Below are 20,047 nucleotides of genomic sequence, written 5' to 3' on the forward strand. Positions count from 1 at the left end.
TTCCACCGAAAACATATTTTAGAGATGTGGATGAAATCTCCTACTTATTTGAAGGAGAGAAATAAGGATTTTAGTTTGTTTCCACCAAAAAGTTAGATTAGAGATGTGGATGAAATCTCTTAGTTACTTGAATGAGAGAAATTAGGATTACGATTTAAGTTTGTTTCCACCCAAAACATATTTTAGAGATGTTGATGAAATCTTTAGTAGTTACTTGAATGAGAGGAATTATGATTTTTAGTTTGTTTCCACCCAAAACATATTTTAAAGATGTGGATGAAATCCCCTGATTATTTGAATGAGAGAAATAAGGATTTTAGTTTGTTTCCACCAAAAACTTAGTCTAGAGATGTTGATGAAATCTTTAGTAGTTATTTGAATGAGAGGAATTAGGATTTTTAGTTTGTTTCCACCCAAAACATATTTTAGAGACGTGGATGAAATCCCCTAATTATTTGAATGAGAGAAATAAGGATTTTAGTTTCTTTCCACCAAAAAGTTAGTTTAGAGATGTGGATGAAATCTCTTAGTTACTTGATTGAGAGAAATTAGGATTAAGATTTTAGTTTGTTTCCACCCAAAACATATTTTAGAGATTATGATTAGTAATTGTTAGTAATAATGTTAAGAGGAGACGTTACACAGCTATGCTACTAAATTGATTCTAGTAATTGTTACTAATAATGTTACTAAAAGCCATGTTACTAAAATGCTTCAGTAACACAGCCATGCTACTAAATTGATTCAGCAACACAAAAACAAACACAAATATATAAATCAAAAAACAAAGCAAGCAAGGCTGAATTATTTATGAAATTCAAGGGACATTTGCTAAATTCAAAGACAAAAAAAATAGATGCTTCCAAAACTCTAAGAAACTAAAACTTAAAATTCAAATCGAAAAGGTCTTGCACAATTTATCTAAACATGGACTAATTGTAAATAACATCAAGGTAGATGGTATCATGTGACTCAACCATCGGAGCACCCCCTCTGATCTTCACACCTTGTTGGACTTAGGATCAGTCAATATTGCATAGCGCCCAAATTGATCTCCGAAATCACCGCCAAACATGTTAAGCAAGCATACTCAACCCTAAAAAAATAACAAACAAAAACATCACAAACATTGATAAAAATAGAATGCAAATAATTAAGAATAGGTATATTTCGCAAAAAACACATACAACATCAATGTCATATTCAACGATATATGATCTGTATTTCAGTCTGAGCTTGTTGATTGCTTTGTCAAGATCGGAAAAAGGGTTTTTCATCAACGGACCTACAAAAGATTGAAAGGGATTGAAAGAATGATTTATACTTTAAAACAGCGAGGAATAAGAGCAAAAATCTATATATTTAGTTTAAACCAGAGTGGAATGAAGATATGGTTACCAGTGAGGCAGTGGTATGACAGCAAAGTCTGAATGTTTCTGGAAGCCATGTTGAAAAGAGATTTCGGTTTAGGAGAAATGATTAAAATATATTGGTGAGGGTTTGGAGGAGAGAAAGGTATGGTTTTAAAAAGAGATTTCGGTTTAGGAGAAAGGATTAAAATATATTGGTTAGGGTTTGGAGGAGGGGAATTAGGAAATATGGTTTAGGAGGAGTTAAGTTAGATGGTTAAGGTTTGGAGGAGGAGAATTAGGAAATATGGTTAGGTTTTAAATGAGGGAAAAGTTGCTAAAATATTAGGGTTAAATTATTAGGTTAAAATTAGGGCAACCAAGCTTTGTTTAGGAATAAGAAGATTGCTGCAGGCCTAACAAAATTAATAAATAAGGATAAGTGTAGAAAATATTTTCTTAAAAAAAAAAAAGACAAGAGGATAGGAATGAAATTGGTACGATACATTTTTTAGATGAAATTTGTTAAGTTAAATAATTGCAAACCTAATAAAGCAAATGAGAGGAAAAAAATTAAGTTAAATTGTTGCAGACGTAACAAAATTAATAAATAAGAATATTAGAAGTAGAAAAAAATAATTTTAAAGTAAGTGTTATTTTTTATTTACTGTTTATCACATTTTTTGTTGCTAAAATACTTTCTTTTCAATTGCAGTATTTAATTAAATAATATAATACACAAGTACACATCTCCATGAACTATGTTGGAATCTTAGATTTCTCACTGATTGATCTCAAAGGTGAATTCAAACACCCGTTAGGCCGTTTGATTAACAAAAAAAATACTCAAATGCATTAAGCTAAAGTCCTTGATGATCATTTCAAGTCACTTTAGAATCTCTTCCTGCTCTTAATTATAACTCTTTATCTATCTCTTAATTTTACTCTATTTCTTGATTATTTTTGTATTTTTATTGAAGATACAGAATAAATTTAAGAGAGAGATAGAAAGCTAGAAGGAGATAAATTGAAAGAGAGAATTAGTAGTATAAACGATTCAACAATTTAAAAGAACTAATAGTGGTTAAAAGTTACAACACTTGTTCTAACAGTGTTTCAAAATATCATATTTTTTAAAAGTTTTTTTTTTATTTGTTTCATTGGTTTTGGTTTGCCCATCTAATTTTCTTTTCATTTTTCATTAATAATTTATATGGATATATTGCTAATGATTACAAGGGGTTTGAAATTTCAACATAGTTGAAATCTCCTTCCTCAATAATTTTACCTTGCATAATTTTAGTTTATCTAAAATAACTAAAAATCATACTCATAATGAAACAAATGAGGTATCAAATTAGCCAAAGGTACTCATTCATTTGACTATCGGTTTAAATTATGCTATATGTGGTCCAAAGACCATGAGTGGAAATTATGCTAAATAGCCACTCTTTGACCCAACATAACTTTATTCATTTTGTGGAAATTATGATATGTATGGTATATTCTTTCACAAGCCCTTCATTTCATTGATCAAGTTCACCAATGGAGTCCAGATGGATACAATCATACACATAACTCATCAGTTTTTGCCTGGCCGGCAAGGCAATAATATGGCATGTGTTAGTTTCATTGATAAAAGGGTGTCAAGTACAAAGTCATTTTCTTTTTCTATTTTCAGTCAAGTCAATGTCTTTTTCAATCCAAGAATTTTCTTTCTCTTATGCATTTATTCTCTTTTGAAAAGTTAATCTATTCTCTTATTCATTTATTTTATATGTAGAATAAAATCTATATATGGTGAAATTTCACATTTAGATATAGCAATTACAAATGTTGGGAAGAGGTAGAGACAAAATTGTGTGTGGAAATGTGTATACCTCTTATAAGCAAAAGTTTATTTTTTAGGTAAATTCAATAAATGATGTATGTGTCCTATATTATAGACTACATACATCATTTATTGAATGAATCTAAAAAGTTTATTTTTGACTATAATTGTGACCGGATGGTGTATGTTAGCAAAATAGTTGTTAGTTGATAAGTCGGTTTATAACGGATAACAATGAAAGATAAATTATTTACCTAAATTTATAATATTTTGTAAAACTAATGGTTAAGTTAGCTATTTTTTTATGTAAGGTAACAAATGTGAAATTTAGATAAAAAAATTATAAACAAATTTACTTGAAGTAGCTTAGCGACAATTGTTATAGGCTAATAAGAAAGAACTATAAGCTTGTGAAGAAAATTATTATCAAACATATCTATTTTTGTTGTATGAATTTAGAAGTTATAAACTATTCATTATAAGATCAAAATAAAGTATATGTGGCAAAAGAAGTGTTTTTTTTTTTTTTTGTTAAAATAGCATATAACTTATAAGTTTACATAACAAAGTTAGTTGATAACGGTTAAACTAACTGATTGAATATATAGTGTTTGACAAAATTAACAGCTGAATTATTATTTTTTTTAGGCAAAAAGAGTGCAGAGATCATTTGTGAAACCCTATGTAAAGGAAACAATACAAAGTAATGGGGCATAAACTTAATCCAACAAACACGAGGAAAAAAAAATCAAAAGGTGAAACAAAACAACCTGAGAGCCTGAAGGAGCCAAATATAAAATAGGGGCAAACAGTGAAACATCATGTGCATAATCCAGCACATCCGTGCGCCGGCACATAATTGAATTGCAAAAAAGATGGCATATGAACGTTTCCAAGTACTGAACTTAGATTATGATAACGGGAGAATGAACCGTTCGACAACACGAAATAGATCCATGCACCACAACTCTTTTCCTCAAACACCAAATACAACAAGCTTGTGACCCTTTCGAGTCTTGCAGTATGAACAACTGAGTCAATCGCCAGTGTTGGAACAAGAAAGGTCTTGTACAATTTCTCTAAGATTTTGATGGACAAAGGATTAAAGAACAATTGAATCAGACGTACTAATATTTGTTTAAGTGTGCAGAATCATATAATATATCCATCAAGTATTGAACAAGTATTGAAAGCATCATAAGCACAAGAGAAGCTCAAAAGACTTTGGTAGAAGATCTAGAGAAAGGTCAACCAAAAGCCAACACTCTCAGAAGCTGAAGAGATCATAAGACTCTGTGAAGATCATCGGACATAGAAGAACTAGCCGGACACAGAAGACCCCTTCAGACTTTAGAAGCACCTCTGAGACCCAGACTCCACGCCAGATTTGTCATCTTTGTAGCCATCCAAATCAAAGGATATGAGCACAATTTTGTCTTCTTCTAACCACATGTAGAAACAGACAAAGAACTTTAAGGGCAATAAGAATGATAAGATACTTTTTGTTTCAGCAAAATATTTTCGAATAACTATTCAACGAAATTATTCATATCCAACAATGGTTCAACATCCTTGATTTGAAGCTTCTTATGCGCTGACACTCTTCTCCAACGTCTCTCAAATTTATGCCTATATAAGTAGTTGTAACAAGACTCTGCTATTTTGACTGTGTCATTACTCTGCCAAATCAAATAGCGCATATACACTTTGGATTTTCGTTTCAACATTTGTAATCTTAGAAATCCTAAAAGTTGTATAGAGTCTGTTTACTTTGTTCAATTTACACCATCTTTTGTTAAATCCGATGTAAGAACAAGTTTGTTTTTATTTGTTGTAAACAAACATAAGTCTCTTGCTTGTGAAGCTTGAGCAATATAAATCTCTTGTTGAAACCTTGAGCACCAAAAGTCTCATTCAGTTGTGTTTGAGCGATATAAGTCTCTAGGTGAAACCTAGAGCAACATAAGTCTCTTTGGGAAACCCTTTGAGCATTGGAAATCTCTTGGAAGTGTCCTTGAGTAGAGGAAGGCTCTTGGAGTTATCCTTGAGTAATGGAAGTCTCTTGGGAGTGACCTTGAGCAAAGAAGTCTCTTGCAAGTGTGCTTGAGCATTGAGAAGTCTCTTGAAAGAGTCATTGATAAATTGTAATATGTGAGATTATAGTGAAATCCTTTGGAAGTGCAAAGAGACTGGACTACTCCTGTGTTTTGGGAGGAACCAATCTCTTGGACTCAACTCTTTCTGTGGGCATGTATGCCATAATTTATAATCTTATGAGTAACTAAGTTCTTTTACAAGTTTATCAAAATCTATTAAGGTAGTTTCATGTATGTCCCAACCATCTTTGAACTCAAAAACTTCGCCTTATTTGTATGATGATTTAGAGTCATAAACAAAATAACCTTTATGGTAGAATCTTATCTTTAACATGTGGTTCTTAGTTGCCCTAAAACTAATGTGACAAAGAATATATATATATATATATATATATATATATATATATATATATATATATATATATATCAAATATCTTACTATCACTTAAATACCATTCTCACATAGTGCCATCGACCATATTTACTTCGAAAATAATATACAATGATAAAAAAATGCTTACTTGGAGACATACTTGTTAGGCATCTTCATAGTAGCTATGTTTTCGATGTTATTTTGTATCCCTTCGTTGCCCATGTTCTTCATCTCTACTTTGCGAACACACCCAAACAATCGAAATTTGGATGCAACTTAGGGTTCTATTATGTTTTCTGCATCAATTGAACCCTAAACACACAAGCAAAAATCGTTATTGGATGTCAATTAGGATTATCTCAAGCATTATCAATTGATTGAACTAAAGCACTAATGAAAGGAGTGAAAAGGAACCTCTCAAACTTCAATCTGATTCACTTCCTTTTAATGTCGTGTGTCTATCTAGTTTTTCATATATATATATATATATATATATATATATATATATTATTTTACTTGATATTTTTTGTTAAAAAAAAAGGTGCAAGTCCATCTCAACCAAATATTTATCACCACTTATTTGACATACGATTTTTTAAAAGCCATGTCCATGTACAACGTTGACCGACCAAAATCAAAGAAAACCTCTCTTTTGCAAATGAAAATAAAGTCAAGGGGTAAAAATACTATTTATAAAACTTGGAGGATCAAAATCAACAAATTGTAGAACTTGAAGCTAAAAATGTATTTTAGCCAATATAATATACTAACATTAATTTGAAATAAATGGAATTACAATATTGATTTTTCATCTGAGCTACTCCACTCTATCTTTTGACCACTAACCACCACTCATCATCTCTCACCTCAATCTTCATTCATCCATTAATCCATTTAATTAAAACTCTCTCTCTCTCAACTTTACATTGATTAGTTTCCACTCCTCCACCTAAACCCCATCTTCCACTGTCTTCTTCCCCATGTTCATTTCTACCATGTTTCTTCACAAAGTTCAAATCTTTCACATACTCACATTCATCTCCAACTTCCACACCCTTTTGAGCCACTCCATAATCCTCTAAAACTCTCAACTCAACCCTTTTAGCCTTAAAAAGTAACAAAAAACTATGGGAAGTAAATGGAGAAAAGTGAAACTAGCCCTTGGTTTAAATTCTTGTGTTCACATTCCACAACCTTTAGATGATTCCTCCGCCGCAAGATTCTCCGGCGCCACCTCTTCCGCCGCTTCTTCTCTCGCCGGTGACACCTCCGGTTATAGTCCAAGTATTCAATCACCATCTTCCTCTGGTTTCCGGTTACTCAAATCACCTAAGGTTTGCACTTTTCACTACCCTTTTACTTGTTTGGATATAAAGTTTCATTTTTTGTTGTTGGGTTGTTTCTAAAGTTACCCTTTTGCTTCTACTTCACCATTGAATCTACCATGGAGATTCAAGTGAAAAGTTTTGCACCATTTGGCTATCAACACTGACACAGACACCAGACACAAGACACAACACTGACACAGAGACGTGAATTAATTGAACATAATCACATGTGTCACTGTTAGACACCGGAAACACGTTCCGGTGCTACATAGTGTTTGGGTGTAGGCACATTTATTGATTAATTTTTTGTTTATCTTTTTGAATTTTCCTTTTAGTTAGTGTAAGAAGAAAGTTACTATTACTAACATCTTAAGCTTAGTTACTATTTTGTGTGATTAATGATTATGGTTAGATGAAGGTCAATATCAGCTATAATCAAGGGTTAGTTTTGGCTTGTCTTTTTATCTTTCAATTGGGTGGAGTGTGACTCATTCCTTTTTGACTATTCTGTGTACATTTATATTCTTGATTGTGTTGTTTTCAAACCCATTATAGGTGGGGAATGGTTTGTAGTGGAGAAGAGGACCATTACTAGAAATGGTTTGAATTTAAGACCTTTCTTCTTGTTTAGTCCATTACTTATTTACTGTTCAATTTTGTGGATGTGGCTGTGGCTGTGGATGCATTATCTCCTATCAAGTTGTGATAGTGATATCGGACACGACACTGACACGTAGATACGAGTAGTAATTTAAAAAAATAGATAGAAGTGATCAAATGTAATTACATATATTAGTGTTTTGTCACACAATATCAATTTTGTCGGTCATCAGACACACACCTTCAATCTGAAATGTTTGAGTTCGAGCTACATAGATTATTTTATATTTTTCTTCTTTCCATTATAAGAATGAGGACATAAACAAAACAAAATGACCCCATAACCATTGATTGTGATATTCAACTCTGTAGACAAAGTAAAAGTTGGAATTTTGCAGGATAAACAATGTAATATACTCTACTATAATAAAATAAAATAAAATGCTACATCATTGAATAAATCATCTTTGATTTCTCCTTCTTTCGATGTCATTTATATTTTATTAGTCAATGTCTCGAAAGCTTCAATTCTAGAGTTGTGATTAGAGACTTTGTCTTAGTACTTTGTCTTTTATTTTCTAAAGTATTGTGATTATTGTATTTGTATTATTTATTTATCATCTCTTGCTGTACTCTAAAGGTTTTTGACCACTAAACGTTGACCTTATTTTTATCTTTGTAGCATAAGTTGTGGATTTAGTTGAGAATCTTGGCATCTAGGTGGGAATGTGTGGTAAAGATGGGTTGTATTCTATTTCATCTTTTTATGCATTTGGTCTTATAAGTGGGGTGGACCTACATTGGGTGGGACAAGAAGGCAGTGTTAGACATTATAATGTGCTAATAGTGACCTTTGCAAATATTGCATTTTTTAAAGATTACTTTATTGCTGCACTGTTCAGATTTTCCTGTTTAGTGAACTTGCTTCTTTTTCTTTTCATTTTTTTAATAACTTATTAATGTCATATTAGTTTAGAATGGCCATGTTTTTCATTACTGAATTTATTTGATTAATAATAAATTTTTCTTTAAGTGCTTTGATCCATATATAGACTGCCACAAAACTTTTGAAGGGGGCAATTTTAATTCTAGCGGTGTAGAATTGACCTTGACATGTTCTCGAGTATAATTGATTTTTCCGCAGGAGTTGATTCTAACTTGAAGCTTTTGCCTCTACAAATAATTTTTAGTCTTGCATCCATTGTTCAACTTAGTTTTACATGATTGAATTCAAACATAAATAATAAATAATTCATTTTACATTTAGCTCAACTCACTTTTAGTTGGAATCAATCTTATAAAATCAATTCATTCAAAATCAAATTTTGTTACCGCAAAACCAAACACACTCTTTAGTAGTTAGGACTGGTTGTTGCCACTTGTTGGCTTACCTTTCAACCACGGTCAAATTTACAAATTAGCTTTATTTCAATTAAGCTTCAAAATTCAGTTTGAAATCACAGTTATTAAATTATTAATATGTCTTTGGGAAATATGCAAATTTGGATAGTTGTAAAAGCTTGAGGATGCTTGTCTTAACATCCTGGAGTTCTTCCATTGTTGATAGATTTATAATTTAAATTTTCAAAGCTTATGGGGATCTTAATGCTCAGTACACTTTTTATTAGTGTTGATTTCAGATATAAGGTATGTTTGAGTTGAACTATTTGAGCTTATCTACTAGTACATACATTTGTAAGATTTTGGGAGAGCTTATTGAAGCAGCTTATGACATGTTTATAAGCTGCTTTCAGCTTATTTCCATAAACACGCCAGGATAGCTTATCGAAACCACTTATAGTTATAGCTTATATGAAAATAGTTGACTTTATTTTATCTTTAGTTATAGAAATAGTTTATACATAAGCACTTACGCTATAAGCACCTAATTCAGTTGCTTATCCAAACAGTGATATTAGTGTTTTGTCGTTTTTTTTTTGTCTAGTACAAGGAATTTGGTTGATAAAAATGGGATTTCTGTGTTGACTATGTCAAGTATAGTCTTGATTCTGCATCTGAATCTTGTTTTTACTTCCTTCAAATTATAGTTGTGGAAGCCATAATGGCGCTTACTATGCTTTCTTTTACTGATATTTTTATCCATATGATCTGCAGGGTACTTGTGCAATATGCCTGAACACAATGAAACCAGGGAATGGCCATGCCATTTTCACCGCAGAGTGCTCTCATTCTTTCCATTTCCACTGTATCACTTCCAATGTAAAACATGGGAACCAAATTTGCCCCGTTTGTCGATCAAAATGGAAAGAAGTTCCTTTTCAGAGCCCGACTCTTAATCCTCGAAGCAGTCAATTAACAAGAGAAGATGGCTGGCCACCTGCCGTAAGGAGGCTTCCTTCTCCCCAAGCTAATGCAGGTGGACAGATTTCATCACTTTATCACGTTTCTGAACCGGCTATTTTTGACGATGATGAATCTATTGATCAACATGCTTCAATTCCTCGCAACAGCAATAATAACGAGGCTAATCACAATGTAATAGATAAAGTTGAGATCAGAACATGTCCTGAGGTTTCATCTGTTCCAAAATCAGCCTCTTGTGACGCCTTTGCCGTGTTAATTCATCTCAAAGCACCTCAGTCAGAGAGTAAACAAAATATTCCCGGAAACAATACGGACTCATCACCACCTCCGGTTGAAAAGTCTCGTGCTTCAGTAGACCTTGTTACAGTTCTTGATGTAAGTGGCAGCATGTTAGGTACTAAACTGGCATTGCTAAAACGAGCAATGGGTTTTGTCATTCAAAATATGGGTCCCTCGGACCGTCTGTCTGTCATTGCATTCTCCTCCACGGCGCGTCGCATCTTTCCTCTTCGAAAGATGACTGAAATCGGACGGCAAGAGGCCTTACAAGCTGTTAATTCTTTGGTTTCAAATGGCGGAACAAACATTGCTGAAGGCTTGAGGAAAGGTGCAAAAGTGTTTTCCGATCGTCGGTGGAAGAATCCAGTTTCCAGCATCATATTACTCTCTGATGGACAAGATACATACACAGTCAATAGTAGACCCAATGTCGGAACAAATTACCAGTCACTTGTCCCAAACACCATTCACCGTAATAATAGCAGTGTAGGCTTGCAGATACCTGTGCATGCGTTTGGCTTCGGCGCTGACCACGATGCTACTTCAATGCATTCAATCTCCGAGATATCAGGAGGTACATTTTCTTTTATCGAAGCTGAGGACGTAATTCAGGACGCATTTGCGCAGTGTATTGGGGGACTCTTGAGTGTAGTAGTGCAGGAACTACAGTTAGAAATCAGGTGTGTTCATCCTCAGCTGCAACTTGGTTCGGTAAAAGCAGGAAGTTATCGAACTAGTTTGACTACTGATGGAAGAATGGCTTCTATTACTGTCGGAGATTTGTATGCCGAAGAAGAGAGGGACTTTTTGGTGACAGTCAATGTTCCAATTGATAGTTCCAATGATGAGATGTCATTGTTGAATGTTAAAGGTTTTTATAGAGATCCTATAACAAAGGAAATGATAGCATTGGAAGAAACTAGTGAAGTAAAAATCGAGAGACCTAACATAGGCAGAGAACTAGTTGTGTCAATCGAAGTAGACAGACAGCTAAACAGGCTTCGAGCAGCTGAGGCGATGGCCGAGGCAAGGGTTGCAGCTGAACGCGGGGAATTGTCTGCTGCAGTTTCTGTCTTAGATAGTTGTCATAAGACATTGTCTGAATCAGTTTCTGCTAAAGCTGGTGATCGGTTATGCATTGCACTTGCTGCTGAACTACAGCAAATGCAGGAGAGAATGGCGAACCAACATGTCTATGAGCAGTCTGGAAGAGCTTATGTTCTGTCAGGATTGAGCTCGCATTCAGCACAAAGAGCAACGACACGAGGGGATTCTACTGATAGCTCTAGTCTTTTGCAATCGTACCAAACTCCTTCTATGGTTGATATGGTGACGCGTTCGCAGACCATCGTGTTAGGGGCTCCACTAAGGCGAAGCCTCCAGCCTGCTAAATCATTTCCTGAAAGGCACAGAAGATAATAACAACAGTGCATTGAGTAAATTCTGCTTATCTTATACATAAACTTGTGGGAAGACCTTTGGAGATTACTGTAATCTTCTTTTATTTTTTAATTTTGGTTATGGCGGGGGTATAATTAAAAGGAAGGAAATTTTGGGTTGGGGGATATAAAAATTCCTGATTTTTGCCAGTATAAATTGTAGATGCAGAGAATGGTGAAAAAGGGTAAGTCTAATTTTTTCAGTGTGATTGAGTGATGTACATAATTTGCTATTTTCAGTTGAACTGGGCTGGTGAATTTTTTTTCACTTGATTATATGCATGTTGATGTGATATACTTAATTTTCATATGTGGTGATCTTTAGGCTTTTCTATTTTCATTTTTTCCCACTTTAGTTTCTTATAGGTTCATATTTCGTTTCTAGTGATTCTTATTGTTCGGACCATATAGCATTATTGGGTTCTAAACATACTAATGGAGGAACATATACTTCGTGGAGCCTTAATATGAAGCTTAGTTTGGATGAGTCTTGGTCCTATTCGGACAATTGCCACTATGTTTGTTAGTTCGAGATGATGACTTGTACAACGAAGTGAACACAATGAGCTGGTGATTAGCAAGGTCACTTATTAAATATGAAAATGACTCATTTAGGTCGATGCCCTTATGTACGGGATTTTGGAGTTGTATTTTTGCTTAACCGTGAATCTATTTTTGGATTAACATTTGTTGTCAAGTGTTTGTTCTTGACCTTCCAAGGTTTTAAATAGGTGCAAATGAGATCATGCTTATCAGGGAGGACTTTGTTGTCGTGATCTCCACAATGAGGACTTTGTTGTCATGATTTCCACAATGACATCAGGTCATTGTTGAGACTCTCCAATTGCGTAGCAATCATTTGTGATTGTTTCTCTTGTTATGGAGCATTGATTCTATTGTTGGAACGATATCATGTCATATTAGTAGATAATCATATTTAGGGACAACAACCAAAGGTGGCGTAGTAACTTTGCCTAGAGGCTTTGGAGGAAGATGAGTGACAATGCTCACAAGTTTCTTCATAGAAGTAGTGTTGCGCTTAGATCCGACAATATCAAATTGATCAAAGAATAATATTGTGGGTGAAAAGTGTTGGAACTTTTTCAATAGATAGTGTGAATGATTTGAGGTAGATCTCGAGGTGGAAGTGCGACACACAACTATGAAACATTTCAATGGGATGCAAATAGCCTTAAGTCGAATTTGAATGACCATAATCTATAATTATGAATGTCACGTGATGTTCATATGGTTTATTATTCTATGAATAAACATGTAGGACCCACGTGGGGTTATAATTATAAGAAAGCAAGCAGTGTATGCCACCTTAGATCTTAGCAGTACAGTACTTGTTTCCTCTACCAACACAACAGAACAGTGAGTGCCTCTTACATAAAATTTTCTGTTTCGTAACTTCATCTTCTTCTTCAACTCTTGTTACAAACTTTACTCATTCATGATTCATCCACTCGTGCGTGCGTTCTAGTTCATGTTACCACATCACATCGCAGGTTAGTACATAACATACGCTGTTAATTCTGTCTCTTTGCTTTTTTTTTTTTTGTTTGTTTGTGCGTTACTTAATATGATTTCATTGCAATTTACATTGTTAGATTAATATGTTTTCAAAGTTGCCGTTGATTAAGTAGGATCCTCTTTTCTCTCTAATCAGTAATAACCATCTTCCTTATGCTAGTATTAATTGCTTAACGCTCTCAATCACAACTGGTGGCCCCACCATAACACCGACCCCACACTCTAATAACTCAATGGCCCCCACACTTTATTTTCTATATTTTTTTTTCAATAAACCCCAACACTTTAATATTATTATTAGATTAAATAATTCAATGTTAGATATCCTTAACTTAGTTGATAAGGACAATGTATAATAACTCGAGATAAAAAAATTAAACAAAACTCAATAAATTGAAAATTGAAATTCTTCTAAAACTAACTCTAGTTACTGGTGTAATTTCACTATTTCTCAAACTAACTCCGGTCACTGGTGTAATTCCACTATGAACCTTGACAATTTGATATATTCCTTTGAAAATTATGATATATGACTTTCAAGCAAAGTAAAATATGATGTACACTTCATCCAAATAAAAAAAAAGCTTAATTTTCGCCCCCTAAGAAAAAATACTATAAAACCGTCCCCTAAGTTTTGCAACTGTAGCAGTTTTGGCACCCCAAGGTCAATTTTTGATAAAAAAAAATAACACGTGGCACCTCATTTAGGGTGCCACGTCAGCGTAGACCGAGTCAAAATTAGTTTTGGGGGCCAAAACTGCCACATATGCAAAATTTAGGGGACGGTTTTGTAGTTTTTTTTTCTTAGGGGGCGGTTTTGTTAGAATAATCTACCGTTACTCTTTCCTTTTTTATTTTTGTGTCTCCAAAATCTTTTGATTCAAGAAATGACAAAACACTACTTTATCTTTCTAGCCGTTAACTTACCTACATACATACCATACCATATCCTATCTTATTCTTTACATGTAAGTAATAATATAAAATTTAGTGCTTTAAAGTTGAACCAACCTTTTTATTATTCCCTAAGTTTTTTATACAAATTAGGGAATAAGTTTCCGTTCTTTCAAAACAATAATTGATTTTTTGTTCTGACTATGAAATGGTGGTTGAGGTGTTGTTTTCAGTTAGCAAATGAGTTATTTTCATAGAGAAGTGGTGTACTTTCATAGTTGCTTTCTTAACCTTCATTTCAACTCTATATATTTCTGTTGCTTTTGTGGCATTTATAACTATTTGGAATCAGTCACTATCTTCTTTTATTCATTCTCTCAAGGTTGGTGAAAACATTTATCTCATTGCTCTAATTTAGATAAGGTTTACTCTTGATTCTTTCCAAAACCATCAAAATCGTATGTGATTTAAGTGAAAAAATTCAAACTTTCCAAAACCCTTCTACCTATATATATTATATATTGGACATTAGTCTTTAATTTCCTTTCTCAGATTCTCATTTTTTTTTTCTTTTTCTTTCCCTTTATCTTTTTTGCTACTTTGACTTGATTCTAATTATACACATTTCAAAATGAACTTTTTCAAGGATGATTATTAAAACCTATGCAGAATTTTAGGTAGAAATTATGATGGTTACTGTTGGTAGTTGCTGAATTTAATCCACTCAAAAAGTGTATATCATTTTGCTAGCTACTTTCAATTCTCAAAGCCATCAAGAGAGTTCATTTTCTACCAGTTCTCTGCGTTGCATTTATTGTGTGATTTATCATGTAACTATATCAATGGTCCATTTGTCTTCATTCAATTGATTGTTTAGGTAAATCAGTTGTTGACTTTCTTTGCCACTTCCCGCTAGCTACTATCTAGGCAACTAAATGTTCATGTTTTTAATGCTGCTGTGTATATGACAATTGACAATGTTTTTAAAAACCGAAACAGTTCAACCGGTTGAACCATGAACCGGCACAGTCTACATTTAGGTTAATCAAGTGGTTTGGCCGTGTCCTATTTCGACCGGTTTAAAGTAATTAAACCATGACCTGGAGGTCACACTAGTTCGATGTCCAATTCGGTTTTTAAAATATTGGGACACCATGTTTTTTTTTTTTTTTTTGTGAATACACTTCCTACTGCCATCATTTTCTATCTGATTCAGTATTTGGTTTGGTGGTAATGAGGATTTGACTCTGATATAGTATTTGTTGGCCGACTGTCTATTTGTTTCTTCCTACTATTTTTACTTTGTCTGCAGATTGTATTTTTTGGATTAGTTTATCTTTTAAGTCACTTTACCTTCATTTCCACAGATTATGATTATACTCAAGATTTTTGAAGATTAACCTTGTTATTCTTGATACAGGTTTACCAATTGTTGCTACTTTCATTCTTTTTCTTTTTCTATCATCTCTAAAATGGCATAGATTTTATAACAGAAAATCAAGTCAATTAAGTTTTGTTATTTGCTCCAAAAAACTTGAATTTTTTTAGTTTGGTAAAATTTTGAGTGTTGAAGATATGGCACTTACTGTATACTTTAAATACATTGTAACCATTAACTGGTTAAATCTATCGCTCTTTTTACTTCTGTCTCTCACAAATACAATATTTGAAAGAATATAGCTGCAAGTTTCTGTTCATCTGCTTGTGATTTTGTTTTGGTTGGCACATGAATTTACTGTCTTAGAAAATGATATTAGATATATGCTTTATTTCCTGACATGAGAAAAATTGTTGCCCAAATATCTGTGTAGTGATAAGTGGTTTTTTCTTGTAGTGTATGGGGTTGAATAAATGAAGTCACAGATCAAAATTGCTCTTGCTATTGTTATTAGTTTGCTTTGGATTCAACACTCCATTTGTGGTTAGTATCACAATTTATATTGTATTTGTTTGTTTCCTGTAGATTATTTTATGTGCTGAAATAGGTAAAGCCAAAGAAACCATAAAGCTCACTATTTTATGTGTTGCATTGTTTTTGTTTTTGTTTTTGGCAGATGAAGCATCTGATACATCTGTCCTAAACAAGTGGAAATGTAGATGTTCTTCTTTTGAAGGGAATCAAAGCAACTCTCTTGCTAATTGTTCAAAATCATGCGATTGCCACTCAGGTATGTACTTTTGTTTTATGTCAAATGAGGAGACAGTGATCATAACCTGAATATAATATGATAATAACTACTCTGCCTTTCATATAGATCCCGAAGAGGGTGCATCTATATGGACATGTATTTGTGATCCCAATGGATTTCCCGAAGTGGCAGCAGATGGTAATAGCTCTAATTGCTTTCACGCCTGCAACTGCACCTGGGGTATATCTTTGATGCTAATTCTAAATTTCTATATCATAGTTAGTAGTTATTATTGTACACTGAAACTAAATGCATATATGAGAGACAAAAGTGATTATAGACAGATAAACTTGATTTTGATATGTTTGAGTTTTCGAATAAAATTGACTTTGCCTCTAGAATTCATTCTAGCCTAAAACTGCTTTGGAGCTTTTACCTCCAAACATGATTTTTAGCCTCAGATTTATTGTCTAACAGTCTTTTATGTGAATGTATACAAACATAAGTCGTTTTGCGCTCAACTCACTTTTAACCAAAGTTAATTCATCCAAACTCAATTTTTGTCAATGCAAAACCAAACACACACTAATATTTGTTTTCTGAGTATAACCGTGTTAATATCTACGGATACTTAAAAATAATTATTTAGTTCTCATTGTGTGTGAAGATTTTCTTCAATTTTTAGTTCTCATTGTGCTCTTTCCCACTATATCATTGGTTTGTGCCTTAATTTATGATTTTTTGAGTGATATGCAGGAACTGTCAGCACGTCATTAGGTTCAAAGAAACACATTTCCAGCAAGGTTGTTGTAGTTATCCTAGTGATATGTGTTATATGCACAACTATTGCATTGCTTACCTCAGCTGTATGCTACGTCTACCGAAGGGACAGATGCTCTATTCAATCACCAATATTCTCGTCAGATAAGGAAACCAGTAGTGGTAGTACCGCCAACCTAATCAGCTATAGGACAGGAATTTCTTCAGTGACAGAAACAAAACTTTTTATAAGTTCTCCTATTTGTCACATCACAGGTAAGCTGATTTTTAATCACTCACCATTGATTCCGATTTCAAACTTCAAAGTTCTGTTCATTTTCCATTATGTATTAATTATTGATTTGTTTTTTTTTTTCTTCATGTAGGATGCTTTCAGAAACCTTCTTTTTTGTTTGGGAGCCAAAAAGAAACTTTCTATGGAAACATTATTCAATTTCCATTTACTGAACTGGAAAGTGCCACCGATAACTTTTCAGCTACCAACCTTATTGGAGTAGGCGGAAGTAGTTACGTATACCGTGGTCGGCTAAAAGATGGCAATATTGTGGCAGTTAAACGCCTAAAAGATCATGGAGGGCCAGAAGCAGACTCTGCATGTTTCAAGGAGGTAGAAGCTAATTTTTGAATACTAGTGATTTAGTATTCTTTCGAATGCTCATGATATCTAAATAAAAGATGATTATAAGACCTTTTTTTTTTAATTTATGTTAAAATATCCATAATGAGTATAATGTTTTTGTTTGTTCAGATTGAACTATTAGCTAGACTTCATCATTGTCATTTGGTGCCGTTACTTGGATACTGCTTAGAATCAAAAGGAAAACATGTTCAAAGGTTATTAGTATTTGAGTACATGAATAATGGAAATTTGAGGGAGTGTTTAGATGGAGTTTCTGGAAAATATATGGATTGGACTACTCGTGTTATGATTGCAGTTGGAGCAGCAAGGGGCTTGGAATATCTCCATGAAGCAGCTGCTCCAAGAATTCTTCATAGAGATGTGAAATCAACCAACATTCTTCTAGATGAAAATTGGCAAGCAAAGGTATGAATAGTGAATTTAATTTTAAATGGTAGTTACACATTTTGAATTACTTTAGAGGATATAATATCCTTGGATATGCAACCTTAGGAGTCTTAAGAGACTTGGCTTATGATATGATTGAGGACAGTAGTATACTAAAAGCAAATGTCATAAGGTATATTTATTGATTTATTTTATTTTATTTAAATAATCAACTTGCAGATCACTGATCTTGGTATGGCTAAAAACTTGAGATCTGATGACCTACCAAGCGGTTCAGATTCTCCAGCAAGAATGCAAGGGACATTTGGCTATTTTGCACCTGAGTATGCGATTATTGGTAGAGCCTCTCTTGAATCAGACGTCTTTAGTTTTGGTGTGGTTCTTCTCGAGCTTATCACGGGTCGACATCCTATCCATAAAACTACCGGAAAAGAAGAAAGCCTCGTTATATGGGTACTTTAAACTAAATTCATAACGATAAAATTAACCTGAATTTACATTTTGTCATCATCTTTTTTAAAATCTTATAATGTGCCGTATCTTCTAATTAAATTTAGAATTAGGATGATATGGTTTTTGCTATAGTTACTAGCTTTATTATATGAATTTGTTGCAAATCTTACTTTATCAACTATGAAAAGTTATACCCAATTACTGATATAGCTCGCCGAAATTTCTGTTCTAGGCTTCTCCTCGTTTGCTGGACAGTAGACGAATAATATCGGAGTTAGTTGATCCACAATTGGAAGGAAACTTCCTAGAAGAAGAGGTGCATATAATGGCATACCTAGCAAAGGAGTGCTTGCTTCTGGATCCAGACACTCGACCAACAATGAGCGAGGTTGTTCAAATTCTTTCAAGTATTTCTCCGGGAAAATCAAGGAGGAGAAGAAACATTCCCGCTAGCTTGTTTCAGGTGAACACATTCACTATCATGTTTTCAGCTCTCCATAACACTTTCTAGTTTAATCAAGTTTCTTATTTTTTTCAAATTTGAGTTTTGATGAAAATTTTGCTTGCCTGAATGTTAGTTATGTCACACTGCGAATAAATATTGTTCTTCTGTTGCATAAAAAAAACCACTTACAGAATATTTTTCTTTATGTACACGTAAAGGAAGCGGAGAATGCAGAAGAGCAAAGGCAAGTTCCATCCAATGAATTTGCAACTCATAATTTATCATCACTAGATATCGATCATAATCCGTGTGTTGGAAACAAAAATAAAGAAGCAGATGCAGTTTCAGCTGAGTATATGGAAAGTTTAATCTTGTTGTCATCAAAATCTAATAGCTCTCATGCATCAGAAGAGGAAATCGTAGACATAACCGAGCCTCGGTTCGAATCATTTTGCATGACAGATGGACTGTCCCTTGAAAATACTCTCCTTGAATAATGATATTTATTGTGCATTGCTCACAAGGGATGAAGCAATGCAATCTGGTTTTGAGATTATGTTCTACATTTTTTTTTTCAGTTCTGTTTTGAATTGAATATACAGCACATAGATGTGGTTAGATTATAAGCACAAAAAATATATTCAATGTATTCTTGTACAAAAAAGCTTAGGAGGACTATAGGTGAGGTTAATTTTGGTTCTTTCATTTGGAGAAGAATCCGATTTTATTAATTAACATCGTATATTTTTTCGGACAAATATACATATATTCTGAAATCTTTTCCTTGAAGTATTTTTTTGGACAAGAAATCTTCCTTGAAGTTAAGCTTATCATTTTGCTGTGACCAAATAGTTGTTTATATTTTTAGCTTATAAAGCTTGTCAAATGTGTGACCGGAAATAATATGGGGAGACTGCATTCACAGGAATAACAGTTGAAAGTTGAAGAAGAAAAAAATTATATCTTATGTAAAAAGGAAAAAATATATTATTTTTACGTTACAAGAAAGCAACTGAAGCTTAGAAGAAAAATAACTTTTGGCATAAAAGTAATTAAACGAAAAAAATTAATAATTTAAAGATTATAATATGTGAGATCAAGGAGGGATTCAGAAAATTTGTGGTGGGATTTGGTTTTACCTGGGAGTGTGCTTGGCTTGTTTC

At 33.4% G+C, this 20,047-nt stretch overlaps 2 protein-coding genes across 8 annotated transcripts; both read left to right on the forward strand.

Moving 5' to 3' along the window:
• Positions 1 to 6,460: 6,460 nt before the first annotated feature.
• Positions 6,461 to 11,954, forward strand: LOC11405602 (E3 ubiquitin-protein ligase WAV3). Its single transcript, XM_003606315.4, has 2 exons — positions 6,461 to 6,983; positions 9,693 to 11,954. The coding sequence occupies exons 1-2, from the start codon at positions 6,777 to 6,779 to the stop codon at positions 11,598 to 11,600; spliced, it is 2,115 nt and encodes a 704-aa protein (XP_003606363.1). The 5' UTR covers positions 6,461 to 6,776; the 3' UTR covers positions 11,601 to 11,954.
• Positions 11,955 to 12,980: 1,026 nt separating this feature from the next.
• LOC11408721 (receptor-like serine/threonine-protein kinase NCRK) lies at positions 12,981 to 19,644 on the forward strand. Of its 7 annotated transcripts, none has more exons than XM_003606316.4 (11): positions 14,186 to 14,432; positions 15,418 to 15,470; positions 15,885 to 15,971; positions 16,105 to 16,218; positions 16,306 to 16,419; positions 16,936 to 17,214; positions 17,325 to 17,566; positions 17,708 to 18,004; positions 18,206 to 18,439; positions 18,672 to 18,902; positions 19,103 to 19,644. In XM_003606316.4, exons 3-11 carry the CDS (start codon positions 15,902 to 15,904, stop codon positions 19,379 to 19,381), a joined length of 1,860 nt encoding a protein of 619 aa, XP_003606364.1. In that variant the 5' UTR covers positions 14,186 to 14,432; positions 15,418 to 15,470; positions 15,885 to 15,901; the 3' UTR covers positions 19,382 to 19,644. The 7 variants fall into 7 exon arrangements, with proteins under 7 accessions (XP_024638035.1, XP_003606364.1, XP_024638031.1 ...); XM_024782266.2 differs by lacking the exon at positions 14,186 to 14,432 and adding an exon at positions 14,608 to 14,927; XM_039833451.1 differs by lacking the exon at positions 14,186 to 14,432 and adding an exon at positions 14,972 to 15,280.
• The last annotated feature ends 403 nt before the right edge of the window (positions 19,645 to 20,047 follow it).

The sequence above is a fragment of the Medicago truncatula genome, chromosome 4, assembly GCF_003473485.1.
Source record: "Medicago truncatula cultivar Jemalong A17 chromosome 4, MtrunA17r5.0-ANR, whole genome shotgun sequence".
NCBI classification, from domain to species: Eukaryota; Viridiplantae; Streptophyta; class Magnoliopsida; order Fabales; family Fabaceae; genus Medicago; species Medicago truncatula.